Here is a 26650-nt window from a genome sequence, read left to right on the forward strand (position 1 = left end):
CATGTATGGATTGCTGTAAGGTGCTCTATGTGAAGCTGCCCTCGAGGACCCTTTGGAAGCTTCCACTGGTATAAAATGTAGCTGCTCAGGAGCTGAATGGCACAAGAGAATTCAGTAATCTTTCCCCACTGCTTATTCAGCTGCATTGGATACTAGTATGTATGCACAGTTTAAGACATTGGCCATTACCTTTAAAGCCCTATACAACTTGGAATCAAGATACCTGAAGGATGACCTCCCTCTAAATGAATCTATCTTTCCATTAAAAACAGGAAGGGAGAGTCTCTTGCATGTCCTGTCATCCTCTGAAGTTCACAGTAACTGTGATACAAGAAAGGACCTTCTTGGTGGCAGCCCTCCAAAATGTTGAATTCCCTCCCTTGTGCTGTGTAAATATCTCCCTTGTTGTTGATTTTTCATTCCAAGTCCTGACTTTTTACACAGGCTTTTCCCTAGTTTGCTTGATTTGTTTATTCCTCATTATGATTTTGTTTTAACGGCTGCTGTTGTCTATTGTATTTTTGGTACTGATAATTTTTAATTGATACTGTAAATTGCCTTTAAAACCCCAGAGAGAAAAATATGGGCTAGAAATTTTAAAATAAACACTATTTATAAGATGTCCAAATAAGATACAAACTTTAACTCCTACTACTTTGGATGGACAGCCAAAGGGCATTCAAGGTAATGAGAGGAAAAAAAAGAACAGGGTTATCAATTCTGTACAATCATGAATTTTAAGCAGCAGTTCCCTGTTCCCAGCATTAATCCAATCTGTCATGTTATCCCCAGCATCCCAAGGAGAGATATCTGAGTAGTAAGCAAAGCAGTCACAGTAAGTAGAAGGATGAATGGATGCCTAACAAGTCAAATAGATAATCTCCTTACCAGATGAAGTTGAAAGTGCAATGCTCCATGATTGCTGCTAAAGATAAGTAGCTGACTACTCTAATTAAACTAAAGGAAAATGGGAGGCGGTACCTGGTAATGCTCTCCAGCATGTAATACTTTTACAGCCCTTGCAATTGATGTCTATTGAGTTAAAGAAGAAGTCTCCGTGCCAAGTAAATATATTTTCACAAGAAAATACAAATTTCTGAATTACTGGCACCAATTTTTTAGTAACCCATCTGACATAGTCAGGCCTTGATAATCTAACAACTACTGTATTTACAACAAACCACCTATGTTTGCTTATGGCCTGTGAGGAAAATTTTCTAGGAGTTTGGTTTCTAGATAAACCTAGACTGAATTTAGAAATTCTAATTTTAATAAAATTTTAAAATTAAATTTAATAAAATTAAAATTTTATTAAAATTCTAATAAATTTAGAATTCTAATTTTAATTAAAAATTGCCGTATTGACATAGAGTCAAATATAACACAAATTTTTAAAAAAGCCTTCTGTTTTGAAAACTGGGGCCAAATAAAATAAAAACCCAAATAACTACACATGCACAAGCTACAGCAAATTATAATAAGCAGTTACAAAAATCAATTAAAATAGTGTTTGGTATCAAAGAGCACATACTCTTATAACTCTCAGATAAAGAATACTATTGAATACTCATTTGCTAAAGCATTTCTACATTAGGAGAAAGAAGATTCTACAATGGACCTGGCAAAAGTACACCACTGAAGTACAAGCCTGATGTACAAGTAACCAACTGTAATTAATACACAATGACCAGACTATGAGATACAATCTCTGGAGGTCTACACCTGTTCTTCAGGATTTTGATCTGTCAAGCTCAGATATCTCTTAGGCTGGTTGCAACCTGAATCCAATACAGCCAGATAACTGCAGTTACTCAGAGAGAATGCCCAACTCCCTTCTCTTCCACCGGTTACTTTTCACAAGCAAAACGAATTTTAAAAATACAGGAAATTTATGTTTCTTTCCAATGAACATCAAGCCTTGCTTTTCTCTTTTATTTATTTCCATACTCTAAACCTGCTTCTTTCCCCTCCCTAAAAAGGGGGAAAACCATTCTAAAAAAACCATTCCCTGGTGCAAACATAGCCTACAGTTCTGCCAGGGAGCCTCCTCTCCTCCTCCTTTTGATAGAGATTTGTATTGTACCTGGATGTGTGCATTTGGCCACACGAGAACAGGTCGTCATTATGTATTCAAATAGTTATGTGCAGTAAGGCTCGTGCAAGGGAGTTCAGAGTAAGAATGGATGAACTGGATGGCCACGGCACCTCCTGCAGCTGCTATTCTCCTTATAACTCAGCCTGCTGCATCAAACTGACACAGTTGCTACTACAGGTTCTTGTTAGCCCTACAGGATTTTTTATACATGGATTTGATTCAACACGAATGGCCACTGCAAATAAGAAGGAATGTGCTGATCCCTGGAGAAGGGGAAAAATGCAACCCTTTAAAATCAGTTAAAAAAACTGAACAGTCCTTTAAAAATAGCTTCATTAATGAGAGAAAGAGAGAGGGCAACTGGCTGACAATTCATCAATCCTTCTCTCTCCAGGCGACCCCTCCCTTCCCCCGAGCACGTGTAAGAAAGGTGATCACTTTGCATTGGTGAAGGGAGGAGCTGAGTAAAGCACCTTGTAAGCGCTTGGAAGAGGACTGGTTGATGGATTGTCTTCTTAATGACTCTTATCTTACATCACAAAGGTCAGCAAGGCTGTTTTTAAATCACGGGAGCAAAGAAACTTTGTTTTTTAAATTGATTTGCTATAGTGCGTTTTTTGCGATCCACGTGAGAGCTTGGAACGGAACCCACACAAATAATACGGCTCAACCTGTACTCTATGTTTATATTATAAGAACTAAAAGGTTATAGTGTTATCTTCAAAAATAGGTTTCTACACCAAATACTGAAAAACTGTCACACCAACAGAAATTAAAATGCTTTTTGACAAATCAAGTCTCTATTTCAAAATATTTGTTTGATTTTAAAGATTTGCCAGAAAGTAATCTCTTAAATGACAAGCTATGATACTGTTTTTTGTGGGGGACTTTTTTATTCTTATGCAAGTCTTCAACTACAGAGAGAGAGAGAGAGAGAGAGAGAGAGAGAGACAGACAGACAGACAGACAGACAGACAGACAGACAGACAGACAGACAGAGTCCATCCTCCATTAAAAGTTTGCACCATGCACCATGTTCTATTTTCAACCTATAATTTTTGGAATAAACCTATAAAAACAATCACATCACTTTTATTTCATTCCTGCATTTGTATCAGAACCAAAATTGGCATCATTTTCTGCAAGATAGCTTCTAAACTTCATTTTCGATGTTATTCATTGTCTCACAACTTACAATGCTTGCTATGATGCATATCTTTTTATTATGCTGTAATTAATGCATATTGGTAATTGATTGTTAGAAAATCATTCCTTGTTGTTCCTACCCCCCCCCCCCAATGCTGTGCGCAAAAGCAAGGGAATGTGTGAGGCTGTAAAACTTGTGAATGGACATGGGGCAGGGTTCTCACTAAGGTGCGCAGTCATGCAGCTTGAAGCTTGGCAACCCACATGATGTCATTGCCAAGTGTCTAAAGATGGCACTGCAATAGTTGCAATGCTGCGCAATTACAGAAGGATCTACACAGAAGCACAGACCCCTTACAGGGAACATAGATATGAGGTTGACCAGCCAAGGTTGATGAAGGACTGGAGTGAGGAGAGACAAGGAAGACAGAATCAGGTTAGTTTGTATATACAAGTTATAAATTATCAACTCCCTCTTTGAGGAGGGGAAAGAAGCTCTTCAAAAGTGAACATGGGTTAAGTTCTCCAAGGTATAAAGGTACAACTTTTCAGCCAATTAGCCCTGAAACCAGATATACTTTATCAAGGCCAGAGAGATATCAGATACCAATGGAAGATATACTGTAGCAATAATTCAAGCCAGGACTAGGCACAGGTGGGAGCAACAGGGCCTGGAACACAGCTTTATTCCTATAAGAAGCAAACCAACTAAGGGCACAATCCTAACCCCTTATGTCAGTGCTTTCTAGCACTGACATAAAGCCAATGCAGCTCTGAGGTTAGGGAACAAACATTCCCTTACTTTGAGGAGGCCTCTGTGAGTGCCACCCAACTGCAGGATGCAGCACATGTCCCATTAGCACTGCTATGCCAGTGCTGGAAAGCACTGACATAAGGGGTTAGGATTGTGCCCTAAGAGAAAGATCATGGAGAAAGATCATCCACCATGTGTTTTTTCAGCCCAAGTGCAACAAAATTGTGGCCAGGTCTGAGAACGCAAATGAACAAGAATGTATAGTGTAGAATTGTTTTTATGGCACGTTATAATCAATAAACTGGTATAGTTGGTTTCATTGGTTGGTTGGAGGTGACTCCCACTCCCCAGAGTAGATGAGAGACTTCCTGGGCAGTTGAAGTAAGGCCTGATCAGCCTTCTTCCCCCAAGACAGGCCTGACAGGTTTTGGACAGAAGATGCTTTCCCCAAAGGACTTCCAGTTCACTGTATCTAAAGTTTTCTGAGCATAATGATAAATCTGAAAGCCATACTGTGCAGCAAATAGCTTTTAAATTTAGACTCCCAGGAGGTTTTGAAAAGTGGAAATAATGGTTGATGGAAATAGTTTAGCACTCAGGCTGACTTTTCCAACTGGGCCTTAAAAGTACTCCAGATGAGCTATTGGTACTTCAATGTTTTGCAATATCACATACTATATTCTTTCAAAAGCCAAGGAAAAAGTCTGTTCTGGAAATAATGAAGAATTATTGCCTGAACTGTGACATTTCATTGGACTAAAAGTTCAACTGGTGATTACATATATGACTTGCTGGTCTACAGCTGGTTTAAAATCTGAATGTTTTATTGTTTGGTTGTATATATTCTTTTTATTATTGCTACAATCTATGGGTTAGACAAATGAACATAACACAGTTACGTATCTATGCAGTCTATAAGCTTTGATTACATCCATAGACAAATCATAGCTATGCAGCACATTCAGGGGCAGCCACATTTGTTATGCTGATCCCATCACATACAAAGCATGCATAAATGGGTATGTCAGATCTTAACAACAGAAGGGAGAACTTTCAAAAGGGGCATGCAGGTTGCTGAACCCTTGCCCCACATGACCTGTTTCTCTCTGCTTCACTAAGTTCTGGTGTTGGAGTCAGGTTGGAAAAAAAGTACCAGAGACAAAGTACTTCTTTAGGCTAAAATTAGACACGTAAACCCTGCTTTACATGTGAGCAAGGCAAAAGGTGGTTAGCTTTGTAAAATCCAGTTGTGTGCTAAGGTCTCAGAGCTAGTTGTGTGCACAAACGAATGTTCTGTATTAAATTAATCAAAAGAGCTGTGACAAATGGGGATAGGAGGCAAAACAGGCACAATACATAATAAATAACAATCCTGTCTCTCTTGCTGGCTGCTTCCCCCTCCTTAATAGTTAGCCTACTGTAGAATGAGTAGTCTTCTTGTTGCTACCCCCCAAGTCAGGAAGGCCTGACAGAAAGAGTCTGACTCTGTCAGAGTCATTGTCTCAGGTGACCAGAGGGCTCAAAAATCTGAGGATCCCCTTAATGAACAAATCAGCAGAGGAATATAGCAATATGGTAGGCATGATATGGCAACCTGCTCCCTTCCCAAGTGAACTTGATTCAGATAGGTAAACCAGTAAAAAAAAATTGGCAAAAACCGATGTAATTAAAATGCAACTGGCAAATACAGTAGAACAAATTCATGATGTGGTTAGCTGAATACTATCCCTATTCTAGTTACTCACTTGCTTCCAAGGTCCTACGTACTAGATGTCTGATTAAGAGAACCTGATGAGACATGGATTGTCACTGTAATCCCATCACTCCTATCAAAGACCATAATGGGACATCTATAGGCCACTTTTTCCTGAATCAGCCTGGAACCATCCCAGTAAGCAGATTTTTATACAGATAAAAGGACTCCTTGATGAGGAACAGAAGCAGGGGCCTTGAAAAAGATAACAAAAGTCTAAAAGGGTAATTGGCTGACTTAAGGAAATGCCATTCCAAAGGCCAGATTGAAAAGCTGAGGAGAAAGGAAACTGAAATGGCCAGGAAGGAGAGATGAACATGGCCAGTGACCGCAAAGGTAAGAAAAAATGAAGCCACATAGTGACTGGAGAATAACCAGACCTTCCACAGTAGGCTTTGTTTAAATAGTACAGTATACCTATTTTGTTTAATAGATCATTTCTAATATAAAACATTTCTATTTTTCTCACATGTTATGATTTTTTTTCTTTTTCAAACCAGAAACTGCTTTGGATTTTATGCAGAATGTCATATGACTGGAGTTGCAGTAGTTCCAATATGGTCACAAAGAATGATTCACTAAATTCTCCAGGCCTTGGTAAATATAGCTGTTTATCACCAGCCAGTATAAAATCTAATTCTAGTCACATTTGTCCCTGGAGACACATACTTAAACACTTTATTTTGGCAGATTTTGGACTCGGTGACCTTTTCCGCAATACTGTTGGTCCATTTATCTTTAAAATATAAAACATTCAGAAAAGTTCTTTTTTTGTTCCATTATACAGCTTGAGCGTTCCGTTCCTGAAATGTTTTCTGTAAAACAGGCAGTTAGACAACGCAGTGTTATCCCATAACTAAAGAAGCCCTTTGCGGGACTGTACAATTTGATTATGTATCACGATATCCATATAAGCATTGGATAAACACAATACAGCTTAAACTGCATTATTGTTATTTGCCTCTCAGTTTAATCCCATAATCTACTCAAGAAGTGGGCGCAGAGAATCAGATGTTTCCAGTCACTATCAACTGCATTCTTGTCTACTGTGCAATGCCCCAGTACTGACTGCCCAACACCACCATGACAACCATAATATCAACAATGCCATGTTCCAACTTCACACCCTCAGCAAAAAAAATAAAATGCAGGGATAAGGATAAGAGTCTTCTCATCCACCCCCCCCCCCCCCTCTTAAATGAGCCCTGGAGTGGTAAGATTAAATGAACCATCACTTAAAAAAAATACAACTTCATGGACACATGTATGTGTGCAGCAGTGGTATACAGATTGCATGTCAAACCCCATCAAAGTCTGGAGCATGGCACTTGACACTCCAACCATGGGAAATACTTGAAGTACCCGCCAAAGTCAGGAAATGTAATAACAAACACGACTAATAGCCCAATCCTAACCTACCCTAGAGTAGGTAAACTGTGCTGAATCTAGAGCAGGGTTGGGCACAACTTGGAGTAAGGGGAATTCATTCTCCTTACCCCATGTCACACAGAAGTTGCTCCATTGGGTTACTCAGATCTGCAACTCCTAAATAGGTGGTGCAGATGTGAGCAGCCTGGTGTAAGGCCGGGCAACTCAGGAGGGTGGTTAGGGTCTGGTGTTAAGTGCTGGATCCTGGCATCACCTCCTCCTGGTCCGTCCATGGGTCTGCCCACCACCCACCCTCCCCCTACCTCGGAATGCCCCTGTCCTGACCTTCCCAAACCCCCACACCAGCCCAGCCAGCTCATGTCGGCACAAACATGCCTTTCTGCATGTTTGTGACTATACTGGGCCAGCACAATTGACTTAGAGTCAATCCTACACATGTCAATTTAGAAGTAAGTCCCATTACTCCCAGGTAAGTGTGGATAGGATTGCAGCCTTTATAAGTAATCTCCTTCATTCATATAATGGCAAGGTATGATAACATTGGCAACGTCTTTGCAATAAATTTCTTCAAGCTATAATGAATGTCCTTATGCATAAAAATTATCTAATAAATATGATCACCTTAAAATTAAACATCACCATTAACTGCACTGAACAATCATCACCACCAACATCTGTGGATTGCAGGTCTACATTTTTTTTTTATGATACAATGAATGCCAAGTATGACAGTACATTTATCTGAGACAGTCACACACTATCTTTAGCTTCAAAATAGAACACTCGAACCTCATAAACGTAGTTTAATCACCACTTTTTTATACTTCTGAAGTATTTCACATTATGGCAGTGGTTTTCAAACTCTCCAGGAGAGTTTGAGCCACTGTAAGTTCTTGCGGGGGCGGGGGGGAGGCAGCTGGGGTGGGTGGAAGGCAGTGGCACGATCCCCAGGATTGCGCCACTCAGGGGGCTGCAGGGGCTTGGGAGCACTTACCCAAGCCTCCTGCAGCCTCCCCAGGGTGCGGGGAGCCCGGTGCGAACCTTTGTTAGAGCTCCCTGCAGCAGTGAATGTAAAAGTGGAGTGATAGTGCCCTGCCTCCGCTAAAGCGGAAGTGGAGCGCGATCGCTCCACTTTCACTGCTGTGGGGAGCCCTAACAAAGGTTTGCACCGGGCTCCCTGCACCCTGGGGAGGTTGCAGGAGGCTTGGGTAAGTGCTCCCAAGCCCCTGCAGCCCCCTGAGTGGTGCGATCCTGGGGATCGTGCTGCTGCCTCCTCCCTCCCTCTAGGCTGCCCCCATCCCTTAAGACGCAGAGGCCAGGGCCCTCAGGCTGGGGCATCGCGATGCCCCAGTTTGAAAAGCCCTGCATTATGGTAACAAGCTGTAACATAATTTCAGCAGGCTACAAGAGGAACTTGGCATAGAGCATTAAAAACCAGTGAAATATTTTTTCAAACACCTTTAAGGACAAAAGTAGTCCTGCTCAGTAGAGACATTAGTCCATTTTTGGCATTACCTTGCAGCTTTGGCTTTTTAAAGACAACTAGTATAAGTGTACAACAGAGGTATGGTATTAAGAAACTGTAACCTACAAAAATCCTCATAAAAAAAAACTCAGTAAGATTGTTTTACAATGTACTTTGTTCTTAAAATAAACCTAGGAGATGAGGCTCTGTCACCTGTATAACTCAAGCATGTATTACATTATTGCAAGGCTTCATTTGTAAAGAGGGAGGTGCCAATGCTCAAGCCTACTTTAAAAGTACACTCCCTAACCATACACACAGCCTCCTAAATAAAGACATACAAGGGCTGCTTATGGTTTCTCAAAAAGGATCTGTTTTGACAGTATTTGTTCCAGATGTTCCATATGTAGTAAGATGAAATCTTGGGCTCTACCTCCCACCCACAGAACATAGCACTTGAATAAACTTGTGCTAAAGCACTGGTTCCCAACCTTTACTCAAAGGTAAGGGAACCACTAGGTGCTTGTGGGGTGGTGACGTGGCAGCAAGAACCCAGGTTTTGCAGTGTCTCCAGCTGATACTGGTTAAGTCCAAAAAAACCCTTTTTTACTTCGGCAGTGACAGCATGAACCCGGAAGTGCCACTGCCACCATCCTGCCATCATTGTTGTTTGCCACTTCCCTTAAGAGAGAAAACGTTGTTTCCTGATGCCCTGGGAGGTCATGACCTCTAGGTTGGGAACACTGCGCTAAAGGAACTTCTAGTTCAGACAGTATGTTTTACTAGGCCTGGGCCAAAGGAAAAAGGTACCTGAAGTCTGTGATATCTCTGTTGGCCCCCCATCCATTACCATTGCTGCTCCCATGTTTATTTAGAAACAGACAGCAATGATGTGGACCCTCTTAGACACTCCGCTCTCCTGCCACTTCCTCCTCCTCCATGAGCAAGGAGGAGAAAAGACAATGACTATGATGGCAGCAGTGCCCTCTTTCTAGCTCTCTGCCCAGCTTACCCAGTCCCTGTTTTGAAATAGTACAGTAAAGCTGGGAAGAACAAGGAAGCCAGGAGAAATGGAAGTGAATTTTTGTTCTGTTCCACTCTGCTGCTCTATTTCAAAGTGGAAAGAAAAAAAAGGAAGAGTTAAGGGGCAAATGAGAACTAGATGAGGGGACTGAAGGGCATAGAATGCCTTCTGTGCCCATCTGCCACTTGAGTCAGCCTGCCGTATCTTGCCTCATGGTTGAGCCAGCCCTGCATTTTACATGCAGTTAAAAGGCAGGGAACAGGGGCACACACAAGTCCAAGATCTGTTATCTGTTCTGCATGGGAATATCATCACTGAAGAGGCATTAAACTTCAAAGACTGGACACAATATAAGTGTATTATATGCATGCTTATAAATAAAACAACCCTGAAAAACTCTGACAAATCCTCGGCCATTGCATGCGCGTGTGCACCTCCCCCTTTTTCTCTCCTGCAGAAAGACAGATACAGTTGCAGATAGTTATCACTAGTACAGTGTTTTAAAAAGCTCTCTGGAAAGCGATGAGAAAGCAGACTCTGTTTCACTGAGTTAGCAGAACACAAAAAAGGAACACTTATAGATTCTCCTTACCTCTGTTTCTGGACAGTGCAAATGTTCTGATTTACCTGAAATTTAGAAAAAAAAAAAGTTATATGCACTTTTTCATGATTATCTTTCAAATACATCACGTCAAAAACAAATTTTGAAAATCTGAGCTATATCCTTTACAGAAACATAAGACACTAAAGACTTTTAATCAAACAGTCAGTCCAAAGTGCACCCTTGGCTGGTCCCCTGCACTGGCCTCCTGGTGTCACAAAAGTGCCATAAAGCACTTTTGTGCCAGCAGGTGAGACAAACGCAGCCCCAACAGTGCTAGCAGAGGGTGAATTTGTGCTGGCGCGGGAGACTGGGGAGGGCAGGGAGAGGTGTTGGGGGGGCGTTTTGAGGTGGAGATAGGACGGGCAGTGGGCAGGCCCATGGGCAGAGAGGGTCCAGGACAGGGGTGAAGCCAGGATCTGGTACTTAGGCCTTGTGCCAGGCTGCTCAGATCTGCGTCACCTCTTTAACTGGTGCAGATCCAAGTAGCCCCATTCAGGCTACTGCTGCGTTACCTGGGAGAAGGGGAGTCATTCCCCTTGGCTCGGGTTGAGCCACTGCCAGTTCCTTGGTTTTTCTGTAGTCCCTCATTCTGCACATCTCTGCAGTTGCCACTGCTGCAGTCAACTCCGCCTATCTGTATTCTGCCTTTCTTTCAAGAAGCTCTGGATGGCATACATGGTTAACCTCCACCCTTTCTACCCTCCATTCCTTCTACCCTCACAACAAACCTGTCACGTAAATTAGAATGAGAAATCATTACTGACGAGTCATCCTGTGAACTTCATGGCTTAATGAGGATCTGCACCCAAATCTTCCTGGTCAAGATACAATACTCTCTACTGAACCAATTGCAATTCCAACACCAGCAGTGCTGAGCATACCAGCCATTTCTGCCTCCTGCAGTTCCAACAACTGCCAGTTTGCTGCTGCCCAGCGCATCGCATAGGTATACACAAAAACACACCACACTGGAAAAGGCAGCAACGCACTGCTGGAGGCCACCAGCAACCATGCACTGAGTGCTGCCTAGTGCTGGGATGGAGAAAGCTTACACACTCAAAACTAGATGCTGGTGGGAAATGCAAAAAAAGAAGTAACTGAGAGCTACTGTACGTGTCAATTTGCGTAGGTGAAAAAAGAGGGGAGGAACACTTTGTACTTGCCATGGTAAGTGGATTTGTAGGCTCCCACTCTTCAACTTAGAAGTGAGAAGAGAAGAACTTTTTTTTTTTTAATGACACACATGGAAAACCCTTACAAGCAAGACTTGCAAAATACTGCAGTTCTAACCAAGCTTTTATTTTTTCCACTTTTCAGGAAGTTATGACAGTATATTTGTCTGACAGCCTGATCGGCTCACTTTGAGGATTTGACAAGTGAGTCATAAAAAACATATGACTTAATTTCAGCAGAAGTAATTGTAAAGAACTCAGACACTGGTCTCATCCAACATACTTTCCTCAGTTACACTCCTTTCCATGGTTCCTGTGCGCATATTAGAATCACACATTAATTGGAAACACACATCAAGTATTTCCCTATAACCTATTTTAAAGTAAACAGGAAAAAAGATATGAAAATTATGCGCATCTACTATTAGAGGACTGTATCCTTAAGTAACTCATGGATCTGGCTTAAAATCTTATACATCTAGTGGGGGTCCTTAGGAATGTTGCTTTCTTACAGCTGCAGAACTTGAACTTCAAAACATGAACTGTCATTCACTCATTTGAATGTAATACTCTACATGCTGTACACGCTATATAAAGAGTAGTTTAAAAATGTATGACTCTCTCACATAGCCCCATAAAGGTTATATAAAATCTCAAAGCAGATATAATAAATTTAACTGATTAATGGTGCATTGCCCAACATTGATGAGCATCACTGTTTAATACTGTGTGCCACCAGTTATTGAGTCATCTGTGTCACCTGCTGAAAATGTACAGAGATGCAACACCATGTTTTAGAATTTAATGCAAGAACAACTGAAATTGCTGCCAGTCATACAACCAACAAAGTGGTACCTGCATCAAATCCATTTATCACATAGGTTACATTTTTGAAGTTATCTTTAGCTAAGGTAGAAACTGAAAATGCATTCTTAATAAGGGTGTCTCAAAAGCAACCTTTAACCTGCAATTAACTTAAGAATTCACAGAACCAATGTGTTACAGTTGACTGAGATCCCCTTGCTTCCTGATGAACTAGAACCATCCATGCTTTCTAAACTACAGCAGATCCTTACAATACAACTTAGGCAGGAGGTCTGGTCTAGAGGATAGAGCCTCTGTTAGCCCAAAGATAACATCAGAAGATCACCAGTTCGAGGACACCAGCAGCTCCCTGAACGGCTGAGAATGGCGAGACCTTGAAGCAGCTGATAAGCCGAGCTGAGTGATTCCACCTGCTCTTGATGTGAGCAAGAAGCATCTTGGCTGCCCTCCATGTGAGAGATGGAGCTGCTTGTCAGCATGCATGGGAGAACTGGAGGCCAGAAGTGAGACCAAACCAGGAAGATCCATTCTGAAATGTTGTTGGTTCTTGAAAGAGAAAACCTCTATGATTGTAAAAATCCCCTTGAGAGATTTAGAAATGCCTGCCTACGTAAACCACCTTAAATAAAGTCAGAGGAGTAATCTGATGACCAGAAAGGCGGTATATAAATACCTAGTTATTTATTTATTTATTTTATTATTACTACTACTACTACTACTACTACTACTACTACTACTACTACTACAACTTAAGAGTACTGGAGCAGGCATTGTTAAGCAACTCAACATGACTCGGGCAACTTGGCACTACAGATTTTTCAGGCCCTGCATATACACTGCACACTGGGTGGTGCATGTGTGCAGCAGATAACAGTTTTCTTCCATCAGTAGCCCCTTGTACCTAAGAAACGCTTCTCTAGAGGTCCTCCAACTTCAGTGGGGTCTTTTTATAATGTGGGAACTGCCAAGGGAAGGAGGACCTGAAAGACTGCCTGCCTGTGTGCACACACACAGGGGAATTGAAAAGCCACATGACTTCTTAAATTCTGGCATCAGAACCTGAGTTTTCACATGCTTATAGGCACCAGATGACAAATGTCTTTTACCAGGCTGCTGCTTAATCCTTTAATTTTCCCCTTTCAAAAATTTTTAACATAACCCAAACCAATAAATCTACAATTCTATATAATTCTCGACCAACATATGAAAGACAACATTCCTGTAGTTTCAGAACCTCTGTCTAGCCTTCTAGCCTGCTCATAGTTATAATTACAATCCTAAGATTCAGCTCTGTAATGAAAACCACAAAGCCTTGTAGCACATTAAAGACTAACCAATTTGTATCAGCAGATTTTCGCATACCATAATAAATTGGTTTTTCTTTAAAGAGTTCCAAGACCCTCCGCTTTTGCTGCAATAGGCTACTCTTCTGTAAAACATTGCTACAGTCTGCCTCTTCACACTCCCATATAAGAAAAGACATAACTAAGGCTCAATTCTCATTGAAGTGGTGAACTTGTCTTTGGGTGGAGCTACTTCCCGTCACTTCAGAGAAAAGGGTTCTTTCTAGTCTACTTTCTTCCTGACATAATACTTGTCTGCATGGAGAGACTGTATTTTTAAATGGAGCAGCATTCAGCTACACAAGCCTCTGCCTGCAGTAGTACAATCCAGACACAAGTTCACCAATTCAGTGAGAACTAGGCCTCATAAAAACATTATTACGAGTAAGACAACTTCAAATTCAGTTTTAGTTTGGCCTAGAATACACAGTACATGTTAATCTCACTCTTTTAAATTTGTCTGAATCTGTGATTAGTACTGAAAACAAATACAGATCCGGTTGTAATCTCAATCTTTATCTCAAGTAGTGAAATCATATAAACTTATATTAAAATTATCACCTTCCTACTTTAATTCAAAAGTAATACAGTATAGTACTTGGGAACAAATCTGGAGAATTTACTGCTTCCACATTTATGATAGCTTTAACTAATTTTTCATTACAGCACTGATGCTAACTACAGGAGATCCCTGTTACAAATTGGGATTAGGGACAGGAAAGTTCGGATTTATAGCAAAATAACTAACAGCCCAATACTATTCTTCCCCCACACAAAATGGTTACAGTTGCATCCCACAGGGTAGCCAGCTGGGGACATCTGCTCTGGATAAGGGAACATTTGTTCCTCTGACATCCTACCTCCCTTGGCAGCTCCAGAGTGCTCCTCTAGCAGGCACAGGAAGGTTCATCCTTCCCACTGGTGTTCCTAAAGCTGGCTGTTCTGTGAACTGCTGGAGTACTTTTTATGACTGCCGTAAGGCAGTTGCTGGCAGCAGAACACACGTTCCGCTGTTGGCTGACCCAGATTGCACACAGAATTTGCCTCCATAAGAAATAATGGGATCATATGTCCATACATACCCTAAATTGGACTTTAAAAGGGGAATTTTCTCCCATAAGAAACTAAGGTAAGTATAGGGACTATAGAAAGTGGCATGCAGTCCTAAACACATATAAACCAATATACTCCCAGCAGGGACAGTCTGCTCATGACATGACTGAGGAACTTGATGTCATGCAGCAAACTGAAGGAGATGGTTAGTTGGTGGGGGTACCCTGCACTCATCCACCACCTACCCCAGGCTGTCACCTTCATGGAGCCTAGACCAGCTCTATCTTCTTGCACCTTCTAGTTCTTTTCTCATGGGAGACCAGCAGCCCCTTCTTGAACATTAGAAACCACCATTGCAGAGCTAGATACTGAGAGAGGTAAGTCATCCCAATCCTCTTCTTGGCTTCCAGAAGAGGAAGAGGATTGCTGCTGCCGCCATAGTTACCTCCGTCTGTAATGGCCAGTGAAGGGAATTCAAGGAGCCCAGCATTCTCTCCATGGCCACTGGAGGAAGTGGTGGTGGTGCTGGATGGTAAGAGAAGGGGTAAATGGGGAGCTTACCTCTCAGGCAGGGGCAGGGAAGCTTACTTCTCTTCCTTTGGATCCGTGCCTAAGCTGTTTCCACCAATGACTGCAGAAGGAATGCTGGACTCCTAGTATTCACTGGCCATTAAAGGAGATGTCAGTGGCAGTGGCCCTGAACTCAAAGAGAAAGACGAGTTAGGCTTACTTCTCTCCCTCAGTGTCTAACACTGTCACCGCCGCCTCTTCCTCCTCTAATCACTCGGGGAAAGAATGCTGGTCACCCAGCATTCCTTTCGCCAGTCACTGGAGAAGGTGGAAGTGGCTGAGATGGATGCAAAGAGAGAAAAATAAGCCCTCCCCATCCTCCTCTCAGTGTCCATTGCTGGTGCCACTTCCTCCTCTAATAGTGAATGGACAGAAAGTTGAGAGCCCAGTATTCCCTCTGTGGATATTACAGGAAGCAGTGGCCATGGCAGCACTGGATGCCAAGAACAGTGGTAAGTGAAGTGAGCAGGGGTGGGGGGTGACTTTCCCCATTATTCCAATTAATGACAATGCCAAAACTGACAATGTGTCATAAATCATGAAGGCTTTAAGAGCTTGGAGAGTGCAGGAGGATAAACAAGAACATGCAGGCCCAGCAGTGGCAAAATCTAAATATCAGGAATGCCTCCCCTTCACGGCTCAGAGGAGTAAGAAGATATGAAGGCAGGGCTAGTGCAGGAAATTTTGCAAGCAATTCTTTAAAAAGTTGAAATGTGGGGAAATGTATAATGGAGATTGCCTTTATTGTCAGACACTACTCAGCACCATCCAATTAAACGTCAAACCACCCTTGTACATGCTGCCCAGGCAACATCCATTGTGAAAGTGCCATAAAACACTTCACAACGGCCCAGTATTAGTTGGCACTGGCGCTGAGACCAGTGCAGGTGGGTGCTGGCCTTTTTCAGTGGCAGGAGAGGGTGTGGCTGCCAGATAGGGTAAGTGCAGTGTCCAGAGGCAAGGTGTGGAACTGGGGCAGAGAGGGGGTGTGGGGCAGGGGGAGTGTGGCCCAGGGAGTGGTTCAGGCCTGGAAGGGGGGCAGGGATGGCAACAAAAGCTTCTGCCACATCCTGTTCCCCTTCCCATGCCTGAAAGCCCTATGTGGGCTACTCAAATCTGCACCATCTATGGAGCTGGTGCAGATCTCAGTAGCCCCACAGGGGCTGCCTGGCCGCAACATGGAGTAAGAGAAACGAAGAGACTACTGCAGTGCTGGCAGCCTGGATAGGATTGGGCTGTTAACTGGGTTTAAATGTCTTCAACAGTACACTTCTGTTTATAAAAATGTCTACAAATGCTTTGACAATTCTTAAGGTAATGTACTTCCTATACTGAAATGTACCATTTCTATGTATCTTGTGCAGTTCCTTGACAACCAATTTCTGCACTCTGCTTCCTGTCAGATAACAGCCAACACATTCTGAGTTTCCCACGTTGTTTACCTGGAGATATCAAGCACCTAATAATCAAGCTTAGGCACTGATATTTTAGGGCAGCTGTACCCAAACCCTGGCCTAGGGGCCACTTGCGGCCCTTGGGGACTCCCAATCTGACCCGCGGGGAGCCCTCAATCTCCAATGAACCTCTGGCCCTCCGGAGACTTGCTGGAGCTCGTGATGGCCCTACGCAACTGCTCTCAGTGTGAGGACGACTGTTCAACCTCTCACCTGAGCTGTGGGGCGAGGGCTCCTTCCACTACCTGCTGTTTCACATTTGTGATGCAGCAGTGGCAGTGAAGGAAAGGCTGGACTTGCAAGGCCTTTCACAGGCCTTGAGCTACTGCAAGGCCTTCATTCATTCATATAAATTCCATCTCTAATAAATTCATTTATGTAAATTTATTCAAATTTTAAATGTAAATCAATTCTTTTTCCCCCGGGCCCCCAACACAGTGTCTGAGAGATGATGTGGCCCTCGTGCCAAAATGTTTGGACACCCCTGTTTCAGGGCATGACTGACCTATATGAAATAATTAAAATATAACTGGGCAAAAACACACTTTTTCTGCTGTGCTCATATTTAGCAGCGGGAGAAGTAACTTTCCATCCAGCACAGTGTCTTTTCTAGCGGCCGTTGGTGTTTATCTGCATCTTTCTAGAGTATGAATCCTTTTGGGACAAAAGCCCCCATGTCTTCTGCAACAGAGCACCTCCTAGATCAGGGGTGCCCAATCTGGCCTGGGGGCCACTTGTGGCCCTCAGGGGCTCCCCATCCAGCCCACGGAGAGGTCCCAGTCTCCAATGAGCTTCTGGCCCTCCAGAGACTTGCTGGAGCCCATGCTGGCCCGACGCAACTGCTCTCACTGTGAGGACGACTGTTCGACTCTCACTTGAGCTGTGGGACAAGGCCTCCCTCCACTACTTGCTGTTTCACATCTGTGATCCAGCAGTGACAGCGAAGAAAGCTTTGTGCATGGTCTTTTATAGGCCTTGAGCTACTGCAAGACCTTCATTCATTCATATAATTTCCATCTCAAATATATTCATTTATGCAAATTTATTCAAATTTTAAATGTGAATTAATTCTTTTTTCCCCCTGCCCCCAACACAGTGTCAGAGAGATGATGTGGCCCTCCTGCTAAAATGTTTGGACACCCCTGTCCTAGATAATGAGGGGGCAATAGTGAACTGGCTAAAATTTTCATTTAGACTAAATTTCTTTCTGTGCACATACAAGAGTATTGATCAACATTACATGAACTCTTGGGCAAAACGACACATGACAGTAAACACATCATTAGAGGTGGGCTTAATGGGCAAGTGGACCAGACAAAATTCTTTATCTCTAACAATTAGCTGCAGAAACACCACTCCGGTGAGAGCATAGTGACGGGGAGTTAACACTTCTCTCTGCACGATTTTTGTGCCAAACATCCCTCTCAAAGTAGCTGTGTGTCCCCAAACTAAAACAGCTGCTTTGGTGACAAACTGCTACTTCCAGAACTAGGGCTTAAAATAGTGCATGGGGAAAGGGTTAAAAAAAGCTCCCCTTGATGCATGGTGCATTTCCAGGTCAGTCCCCCCCACCCAACTGTAAGGTTTCAAGTCCACCTCAGCATTAAGTCCAACTTCCAACAGGTTACTTGCCCAAAGCAGCTAAAATTTTCCACAAGTCATTTCTTCTCCCACTCTGCTTTTATTGGCATATTTAAATATAACCAAAATGCTACCACCAATTTGGATTAAACTATTGATTTTCAGATTTCATCGGTAAAAACATTTACTTTCTTTATACAGATCTTTAAAATGTCCTGCTACCATAAGACTGCAATTCTTTACAAATTTACTTAGAAGTAAGCTTCACAGAATTAATACTAAGTAAGCATGTACAGATGTGTACTATAAGTAGTTACTGTCAAAGAATGCAGATCAAAATAGCTTTTCAAACTGAAATTAATAATGAGCACACGTGATTATATATGTCAGATACACCTAATTAGGCTGCAATCCTATATAGCAGTGTTTCCCAATCTGTGGGCTGCAACCTGATTTTTGGTGGGTCATGGGGACTCCAGGAAGCCAGCAGGCATTATAGTACACAATGCAGAAGCCACTTCCAGGTCATGTTGGCATGCGGCCTGCATCATTGGCCATGTTGCGTTGTATCACACCCCAAAATGCTGTGCAGCTTGCTGGTCATGGTGGGCCTGCAACCAAGTGAAAATCGAGTTGCAATGAACTGGTTGGTTGCAACACGCAGATTGGAAATGCAACATGTTGCATGGCACAATGCGGCCAATGACACAGGTCATGCACTGGCATGACTCGGAAGTGACTTCTGTGTTGCATGCCATAATGCCTGCCGGCTTCCTTGACTCAGTGGGTCTGGGACTCACTGTGGATGGTGTAGGTCACGAAGGAACCCACACCATATAGGAACCCCTGCCATATAGGATTATTTTATCTGGGAGTAAGTCCCACTGAATTCAGTAGACATGCATAAGACTGCAATGTTAAAGTTCTATACTTTTCCATATGTCACCTTGTAAGAAGACTGCTAAATATGCTTTTTGAAATACTGCTCCAAGATATTAATTGGAAATGATTATGAGAACTATGAGATATCACAGATATTAATGGCATCTTCTTTGCTATCTTCTGCTAATTATATAACTTTCACGTGATTCTGTAAAGGCAATCAAAACATCTACTGGCTAATGGCCATTTTTCCAAAACAAGCTGTAATCTTGAAGGTCATTTTGGAGCTACCCGTTTTCTATCTCTGTAATCTGTATGCTACACCGTCCTAACAGGTAGCATACTCTCAAGGCTGTAGTTAATCATCATTAAACCCTTAGGGCAATTCTCCACATGAACCTGACACATCCGTATGCATATACACATTCTACCAAATTCTTACTTCCTCCTTATTCTTTTGCAGGTGGCTTAGGGAAAAGAAAACAGTTTGATGGTTATTTTAAGAATCACAGCTACATGAAATAACTTTGGATGTACCATAACTATGGACGTACCACCTACACACCAAGGACTTGAACTACATTTTCCCAATGTCTAGATCAACCAAGATCTGATTAGTTTTCACAATAAATTGCAAGTTTCAGACTGTATTTCTCAATTTATATACTGCCTTTCTGCCAAGGCATTCAAATCCAACTACAATTTAATACAAAAACAAAAGTTACAAAAGACAAAATACAGTAACAAAAATAGACTTCTCTATGAGACTGCTGATTGGAGCTGATGGTATGAGTTCCCTGGCCTGGACTTCTCCTTTTCTGACTTTCCCTCAGGATAGATTGGTCTCACATAGCCTCCATAAAGTTGGGTAAGTGGCTGCTCCAATGGCTATTCTCTTGGGCTACTGGTTTCCTTTATTCTTCTGTCATAGAATATGTAGCAAGGTGATTGCTTGGTTCAACTACCTGCATTTACTTTGCTTAACACTGTTTACCTTCAACCAGGTCAAGTATGATGCATTTTGCTCCCAATCTGTTTGTGGAACATTGTGGTCTGAATGAGAGACATAAACCTTCAGGTAAAGGATTTGGGTGACCAGTTCTTCAAATTCCTTTCCAGCAACATAACCATAAACAAATATTTATGTTTCCCCGCATCATCAGATTAAGCAAGATGGCCATAATTAAATCATAGTCTGCTGCATTTGCTATTTCAATAACTGTGATGACATATAATAATAATAATAATAATAATAATAATAATAATAATAATAATAATAATAATAATAATAATAAAACTTTATTTTTATCCCGCCCTTCTCCCTAATGGGACCCAGGGCGGCTAACAACATATTAAAAAAACAAATTTTAAAAACATTAATACATGGCAGATAAAAACATTTAAAAACACATTACAGAGGCCATAAAAACAGTAGTCAGATTAAAGACAGAATAAAAGAACAAGTCACCGAGGAATCAAGCCTGTAAAAAACTAAAAGATGTATAACAATGTTAAGAAGGCCAGAAATCAGAAGGCTTGTTTAAACAACAGTGTTTTCAGGGCTCGCCGAAAACTCTCAAGAGAGGGAGCCATTCTCAAATCAAGGGGAAGGGAGTTCCATAATGTTGGTGCCACTAACGAGAAGGCCCTATTTCTTGCATCCGCCCCCCGGACCTCCTTGGGTGGCGGCACTTGCAAAAAGGCCTTCTCTGATGACCTGAGATGGCGAGCCGGATTGTACGGGAGTAGGCGGTCTCTAAGATATCCTGGCCCAGAACAGTATAGGGCTTTAAAGGTCAAAACCAGCACCTTGAATTGGGCCCGGAAACTAATGGGCAGCCAATGTAGCCCCCGGAGAAGCAGACTGACAGAGTCAAACCGCCTGGCTCCGGTGACCACACGGGCCGCGGCATTCTGTACTAATTGTAGTTTCCGAACCGTCTTCAGGGGCAGCCCCACATAGAGCGCGTTACAGTAATCTAACCTTGATGTCACCGTGGCATGGATCACCGTGGCCAGGTCTGCACGATCCAAGTACGGTCGCAGCTGGCGCACCAGCCGAAGCTGAGCAAAGGCCCCCCCTAGCCACAGCCGCCACCTGGGAATCCAGGAGCAGCTGCGAGTCCAGGAGGACCCCCAAGCTGCGAACCTGCTCCTTCAGAGGGAGTGCAACCCCATTCAGAGCAAGCCGATAATCCAGCACCTGCATCGAGGATTTCCAAACCAGGAGAGCCTCTGTCTTATCCGGATTTAATTTCAGCTTGTTAGCCCCCATCCAGATCCTCACTGCTTCCAAACAGCGCTCCAGGCCCTCAACCGCCACCCTGGAGTCTGGAGGAAAGGAGAGATAGAGCTGGGTGTTATCAGCATATTGATGACACCTCACTCCAAACCCCAGGATGACCTCTCCCAGCGGTTTCATGTAGATATTAAATAGCATGGGGGACAGAATTGAACCCTGCGGCACCCCGCACCTCAAGGGCCAGGGTGTCGAACAGGCATCCCCCAGCACCACCATCTGGGACCGACCCTCCAAGTAGGAGCGGAACCACTGCAAAACAGTGCCTCCAACTCCCAACTCGGTCAATCGGCCCAGAAGGATACCATGGTCGATGGTATCAAAAGCCGCCGAGAGGTCCAGCAGGACCAACAGGGACGCACTCCCCCTGTCCAGTCCCCGGCGTAGGTCATCCACCAAGGTGATCAAGGCAGTTTCCGTCCCAAAGCCTGGTCTGAAACCAGATTGAAAAGGATCCAGATAATCCGCTTCATCCAAGACCCTCTGGAGTTGGGCCGCCACCACCCGCTCAATTACCTTGCCCAGAAACGGGATGTTGGAGACTGGCCGATAGTTATTCAACACAGTGGAATCCAGGGAGGGCTTCTTCAGGAGGGGGCGAACCACCGACCGCTTCAAGGCGAGCGGCAACGTCCCCTCCATCAAAGAAGAGTTGACCACCCTCCCCATCCACTCAGCCAGTCCCCCCCCGGGCCGCTCTAATCAGCCAAGCTGGGCAAGGGTCAAACAGGCAGGCAGACGGCCTCACACTCCAAAGGAGTCTGTCCACATCCTCAGGCTGCACAAGCTGAAAAGAATCCCACAATACTGGACAGGCAGTTGCCAAGGGGACATCATCAGACATTGTCAATGTGGCATCCAAGTCGCGACGAATATGATCGATTTTATCTGCAAAGTGTTGGGCAAACACGTCACAGCGGCTGACCGTGTATTCCTCCTGGACTACCGAAGGGGCCTGATGAAGGAGGCCCTGCACCACACGGAACAGCTCTGCCGGACGGCTATCAGCAGACGCAATGGTAGCAGAGAAGAACGATCTCTTCGCTGCTACCACCGCCACGGAGTAGGCTCTATAATGAGCTCTACTCCGTGTCCGATCGGATTCATCACAAGTTTTCTGCCACCGTCGCTCTAGACGCCTGCCCTGCCGCTTCATCATTCGCAGCTCCTCAGTAAACCAAGAAGCCGCTCCGAGTCTGCGGCATGGCAGAGGTCGCTCCGGAGCAATCTCCGGAGTAATATACAACTGATCACATCCTCTTTCAGCATCCTGAACAAACCCTGAATGCTCACTACAAAAAGATACAGTTTTTTATTAGAGTAAAATTTTAGAGTAATTTTCTCAAGAGATATATTTGGTTCCTTTTTTGTAAACAATGGCACTAATACAGGTAGAGTTACAGAAAACTACATCTATGCAACAATTACCAGTACAGTGACTATCAGAAAGGTTTTTTTCTCCTCTCTCAGCAGTTTTTGAAATTTTTTCTGAGGGATTAAAAGCTAACATCAACATGATCTGTAAATGCAAAGATTATTATTGCTCCATCCCACATCAATTAAGAGGGTATCCACCCAGATGTTTAGTAAAGCCCATTTCATGGAAAATCAGCTGCAGCTCTGTACACGCTACAGCTAAAGCATTATGCAACCATATAATGAATAGTAGAATCAGCACTACGAATGGGCAAGGCTATGTCACGTGTTGCAGCTGAACAAGGATCATTTTATGGCAGTAGAACCATGCATCTAAATCCAGCTCTGCCCCAATCATGTAGGAAAGGGGGGCCCTAATTTTAAGACCAAAAGGAGTGGTGGTAGCCCCTCTCTCACAGTTCACTTCCCTGAAGCTTGTCCCCCAAGTGGTTTTTTGTGTTAGCTTAACAGACTGGAAGTCTCCAGACTGGCAGAATGGGCAGCAAAATGGCAGGTATGCTTCAATGTCAGTAAGTGTAAGGTCATGCACATTGGGGCAAAAAATCAAAACTTCACATATAGGCTAATGGGTTCTGAGCTGTCTGTGACAGATCAGGAGAGAGATCTTGGGGTGGTGGTGGACAGGTCGATGAAAGTGTCGACTCAATGTGCGGCGGCAGTGAAGAAGGCCAATTCTATGCTTGGGATCATTAGAAAAGGTGTTGAGAACAAAACGGCTAATATTATAATGCCGTTGTACAAATCTATGGTAAGGCCACACCTGGAGTATTGTGTCCAGTTCTGGTCGCCGCTTCTCAAAAAAAGACATAGTGAAAATGGAAAAGGTGCAAAAGAGAGCAACTAAGATGGTTATGGGGCTGGGACACCTTCTTTACGAGGAAAGGCTACAGCATTTGGGCCTCTTCAGCCTAGAAAAGAGGCGCCTGAGGGGGGACATGATTGAGACATACAAAATTATGCACGGGAAGGAAAGAGTGGATAGAGAGATGTTCTTTACACTCTCACATAACACCAGAACCAGGGGACATCCACTAAAATTGAGTGTTGGGAGAGTTAGAACAGACAAAAGAAAATATTTCTTTACTCAGCGTGTGGTTGGTCTGTGGAACTCCTTGCCACAGGATGTGGTGATGGCGTCTGGCCTGGATGCCTTTAAAAGGGGATTGGACAAGTTTCTGGAGGAAAAATCCATTACGGGTTACAAGCCATGATGTGTATGAACAACCTCCTGATTTTAGAAATGGCTATGTCAGAATGCCAGATGCAAGGGAGGGCACCAGGATGAGGTCTCTTGTTATCTGGTGTGCTCCCTGGGGCATTTGGTGGGCTGCTGTGAGATACAGGAAGCTGGACTAGAAGGGCCTATGGCCTGATCCAGTGGGGCTGTTCTTATGTTCTTAAACGAGTTTGGCTATTGGTTGAGAAAAGCTCTTGGCAGAAGGGCTGTTGGGAGATGTAGCTGAAAGGATAGGGTATGCACTCCTCACTCACATGCCCTTTTGCTATTAAATTTGACTCTCTCAAATAAGGGAGAGCTTGGTACAGAAAGTCAGAAATAGTTGCCTCATCAGTGCTATGACAGACCACTGAGTCACACTGCTGTGTGAACAGATAAAATTAACAGTATCCAGCCAAAGGGACAACAAGATCAAGAAGATGATCTTCCTTTCACAATCAAAGCTAGCCCTAGAAAGAATTTTCAGACATAGAACATTCCCAGCTACAGGCTAAGAAAACATGTTTTCAAAATAGCACTGACATTTTCTGTCTCTGTTGTTTGTCATGTTGGGACACTCAAGCAGGTTTTTACCCCATTTTCTAACGTGAAAGCGCTGCACATTAATCACTGACATGTGGAAGTTCATTTTAATCACTCTTAGGGTCCAATCCTATCCACACTTACTTGGGAGTAAGCCCCATTGTCTATAATGGGATTTACGACTGAGTAGACATGCATAGGATTGTGATCAAGCAGCCATTCCCAAACATTTTAGCATCAGGACCCACATAAAAAAAGTTTCACTTTACCAGCTAGCTGCTCAAGCTGTGGCTATAATGGTGATTAGGCAGTGTGCCCCCCCCCCAGTAGCAGGTCGTTTAACCATTGATGCACACAGCCTAATTTACCTTGTCAGTTTTGGGACCCATCGGGTCATGGCCCACTGGTGGGTCCTGGACCCAGAGTTTGGGAACCACTGCCCTATTACAATGCAAAGCTACTCTGCACATAATCACAACTTCTCACCTCATGCAAGCCAGATTTACACACAAGCTAAATAAACTACAGCTTAAGGGCCCAATCCTATCCAACTTTCCAGCACTGGTGTAGCTATAATGCAGCCCCGAGGTAAGGAAACAAATGTTCCCATACCTTGAGGAGGCCTCTATGACTGTCTCCCCACCACAGGATGCAGTGCACACCTCATTGGTACAGCTACACCAGTACTGGAAAATTGGATAGGACTGGGTCCTAAGACCTCACACTATGGGGGGGGGGGCTCTAAATACAGAAGTTTCAAGTATCACATAATCTGTTGAAAAATAAAAAGTGACTAGGAGAAAAAGGCTCTCAAAAAATGGTCATGTTCATTTCAACATGACCAAAATTTATTTATTTAGCACCAAGGTTAGAACCATCCACGTCATATTTTGAATTATGGTGCTAACATGAAGGTACAGATGCCATTTTCCAATTGTGTTAGTGTCATCGTTCAAAAAAATAACTTTTGGGGTGTGGTAATGTTGTGACATGGTTTTCTTGGGTTGGACATAGCTTAGTGCCTCAGCATGGCTTAATTCAGCCCTGCCCTCACCAACTAGTTAATGCAGAGAAATTCTATCTAGTATACTCTAGTGAACTCTAGAATACTTTAGTGAAACTAAAGCACTCATTGCTGGCTTCTGAGATTGTGTAGGAACTAACATGAGATTGCTAGGCTGACATTATAGTATATAACAGATTCTCCTATTGTTTACTGTAAAAAAATGGACTGAACAGGACACATTTTATACCTAAAACTTAAATCCATCAACCAACTACCCACATTCTGATGTCTTAATACTACCTCTGGTGGCATTATAACCACTTAAAATCCACAGCAAGATACATGCTATGTCATTTTTCATACATAAAACTTTGTTGGTTCTATAAGTATGATGATAGGCACAATGTGTTTACAACTAGAATAATTTTATATTGAGCTGGCTTTGAAAAATGGTTTAGGATGTTGATTTTTAAAAGTGTGTTTGTAATTAAGTAGTATAATCAGAGATATCTGAAGGCACAGGATGAGGCATGTAAAACTATAGTCATGTGGTACTGCATTACTCAGGCAAATTTAGTGTGCACTGCTAAATCTGTTCTATTACACATAAGTATACACTCCATCTCCAATTAAGAAGAATTAGCTAAATCATGTTTTATTTAATGTATTCACTATATAAATTGTTTGATATTTGTAGTTTTTTTCTTAAAATGACAATTAAAATAATGTTAGAGCATTTTTTTCTCACCTTCTTGTTTCCTATACATTCCTTTCACAAATACATGTGTGGGATCAGAATGCTAAATCCCACATATCACAGGAATTTACTCCTAAATAAGTTGATTTAAGATTGCAGCCTTAGTTATTTTGGATAACAAAGGCACAAAGCCAACAGACATTAAAACCTCCTGCTAACAGCATGCCTGGATTCTGACAGCTGCTCTCTTTGTTTTGCTTTGCAGTGCCCTCCCCCATCATCATGCTGACCTACATGAACAAGCTTTGCATCGTTGTTTTTTTTCCAAGCAGGAGCAAGGAA

The 26650-nt window shown here is 43.0% G+C and overlaps 1 protein-coding gene across 2 annotated transcripts in view; it reads right to left on the minus strand.

The window, feature by feature from the left end:
• SPIRE1 (spire type actin nucleation factor 1) overlaps positions 1–26650 on the minus strand; it is a 119088-nt gene that overhangs the window by 91283 nt on the left and 1155 nt on the right. For both annotated transcript variants that reach the window (XM_066625665.1, XM_066625664.1), the window contains exon 2: positions 10219–10253. In XM_066625665.1, coding sequence (XP_066481762.1) covers positions 10219–10253 — 35 coding nt within the window. The remainder of the gene's footprint in view (positions 1–10218; positions 10254–26650) is intronic.

This window comes from Tiliqua scincoides, chromosome 4 (genome assembly GCF_035046505.1).
Source record: "Tiliqua scincoides isolate rTilSci1 chromosome 4, rTilSci1.hap2, whole genome shotgun sequence".
NCBI lineage: Eukaryota > Metazoa > Chordata > Lepidosauria > Squamata > Scincidae > Tiliqua > Tiliqua scincoides.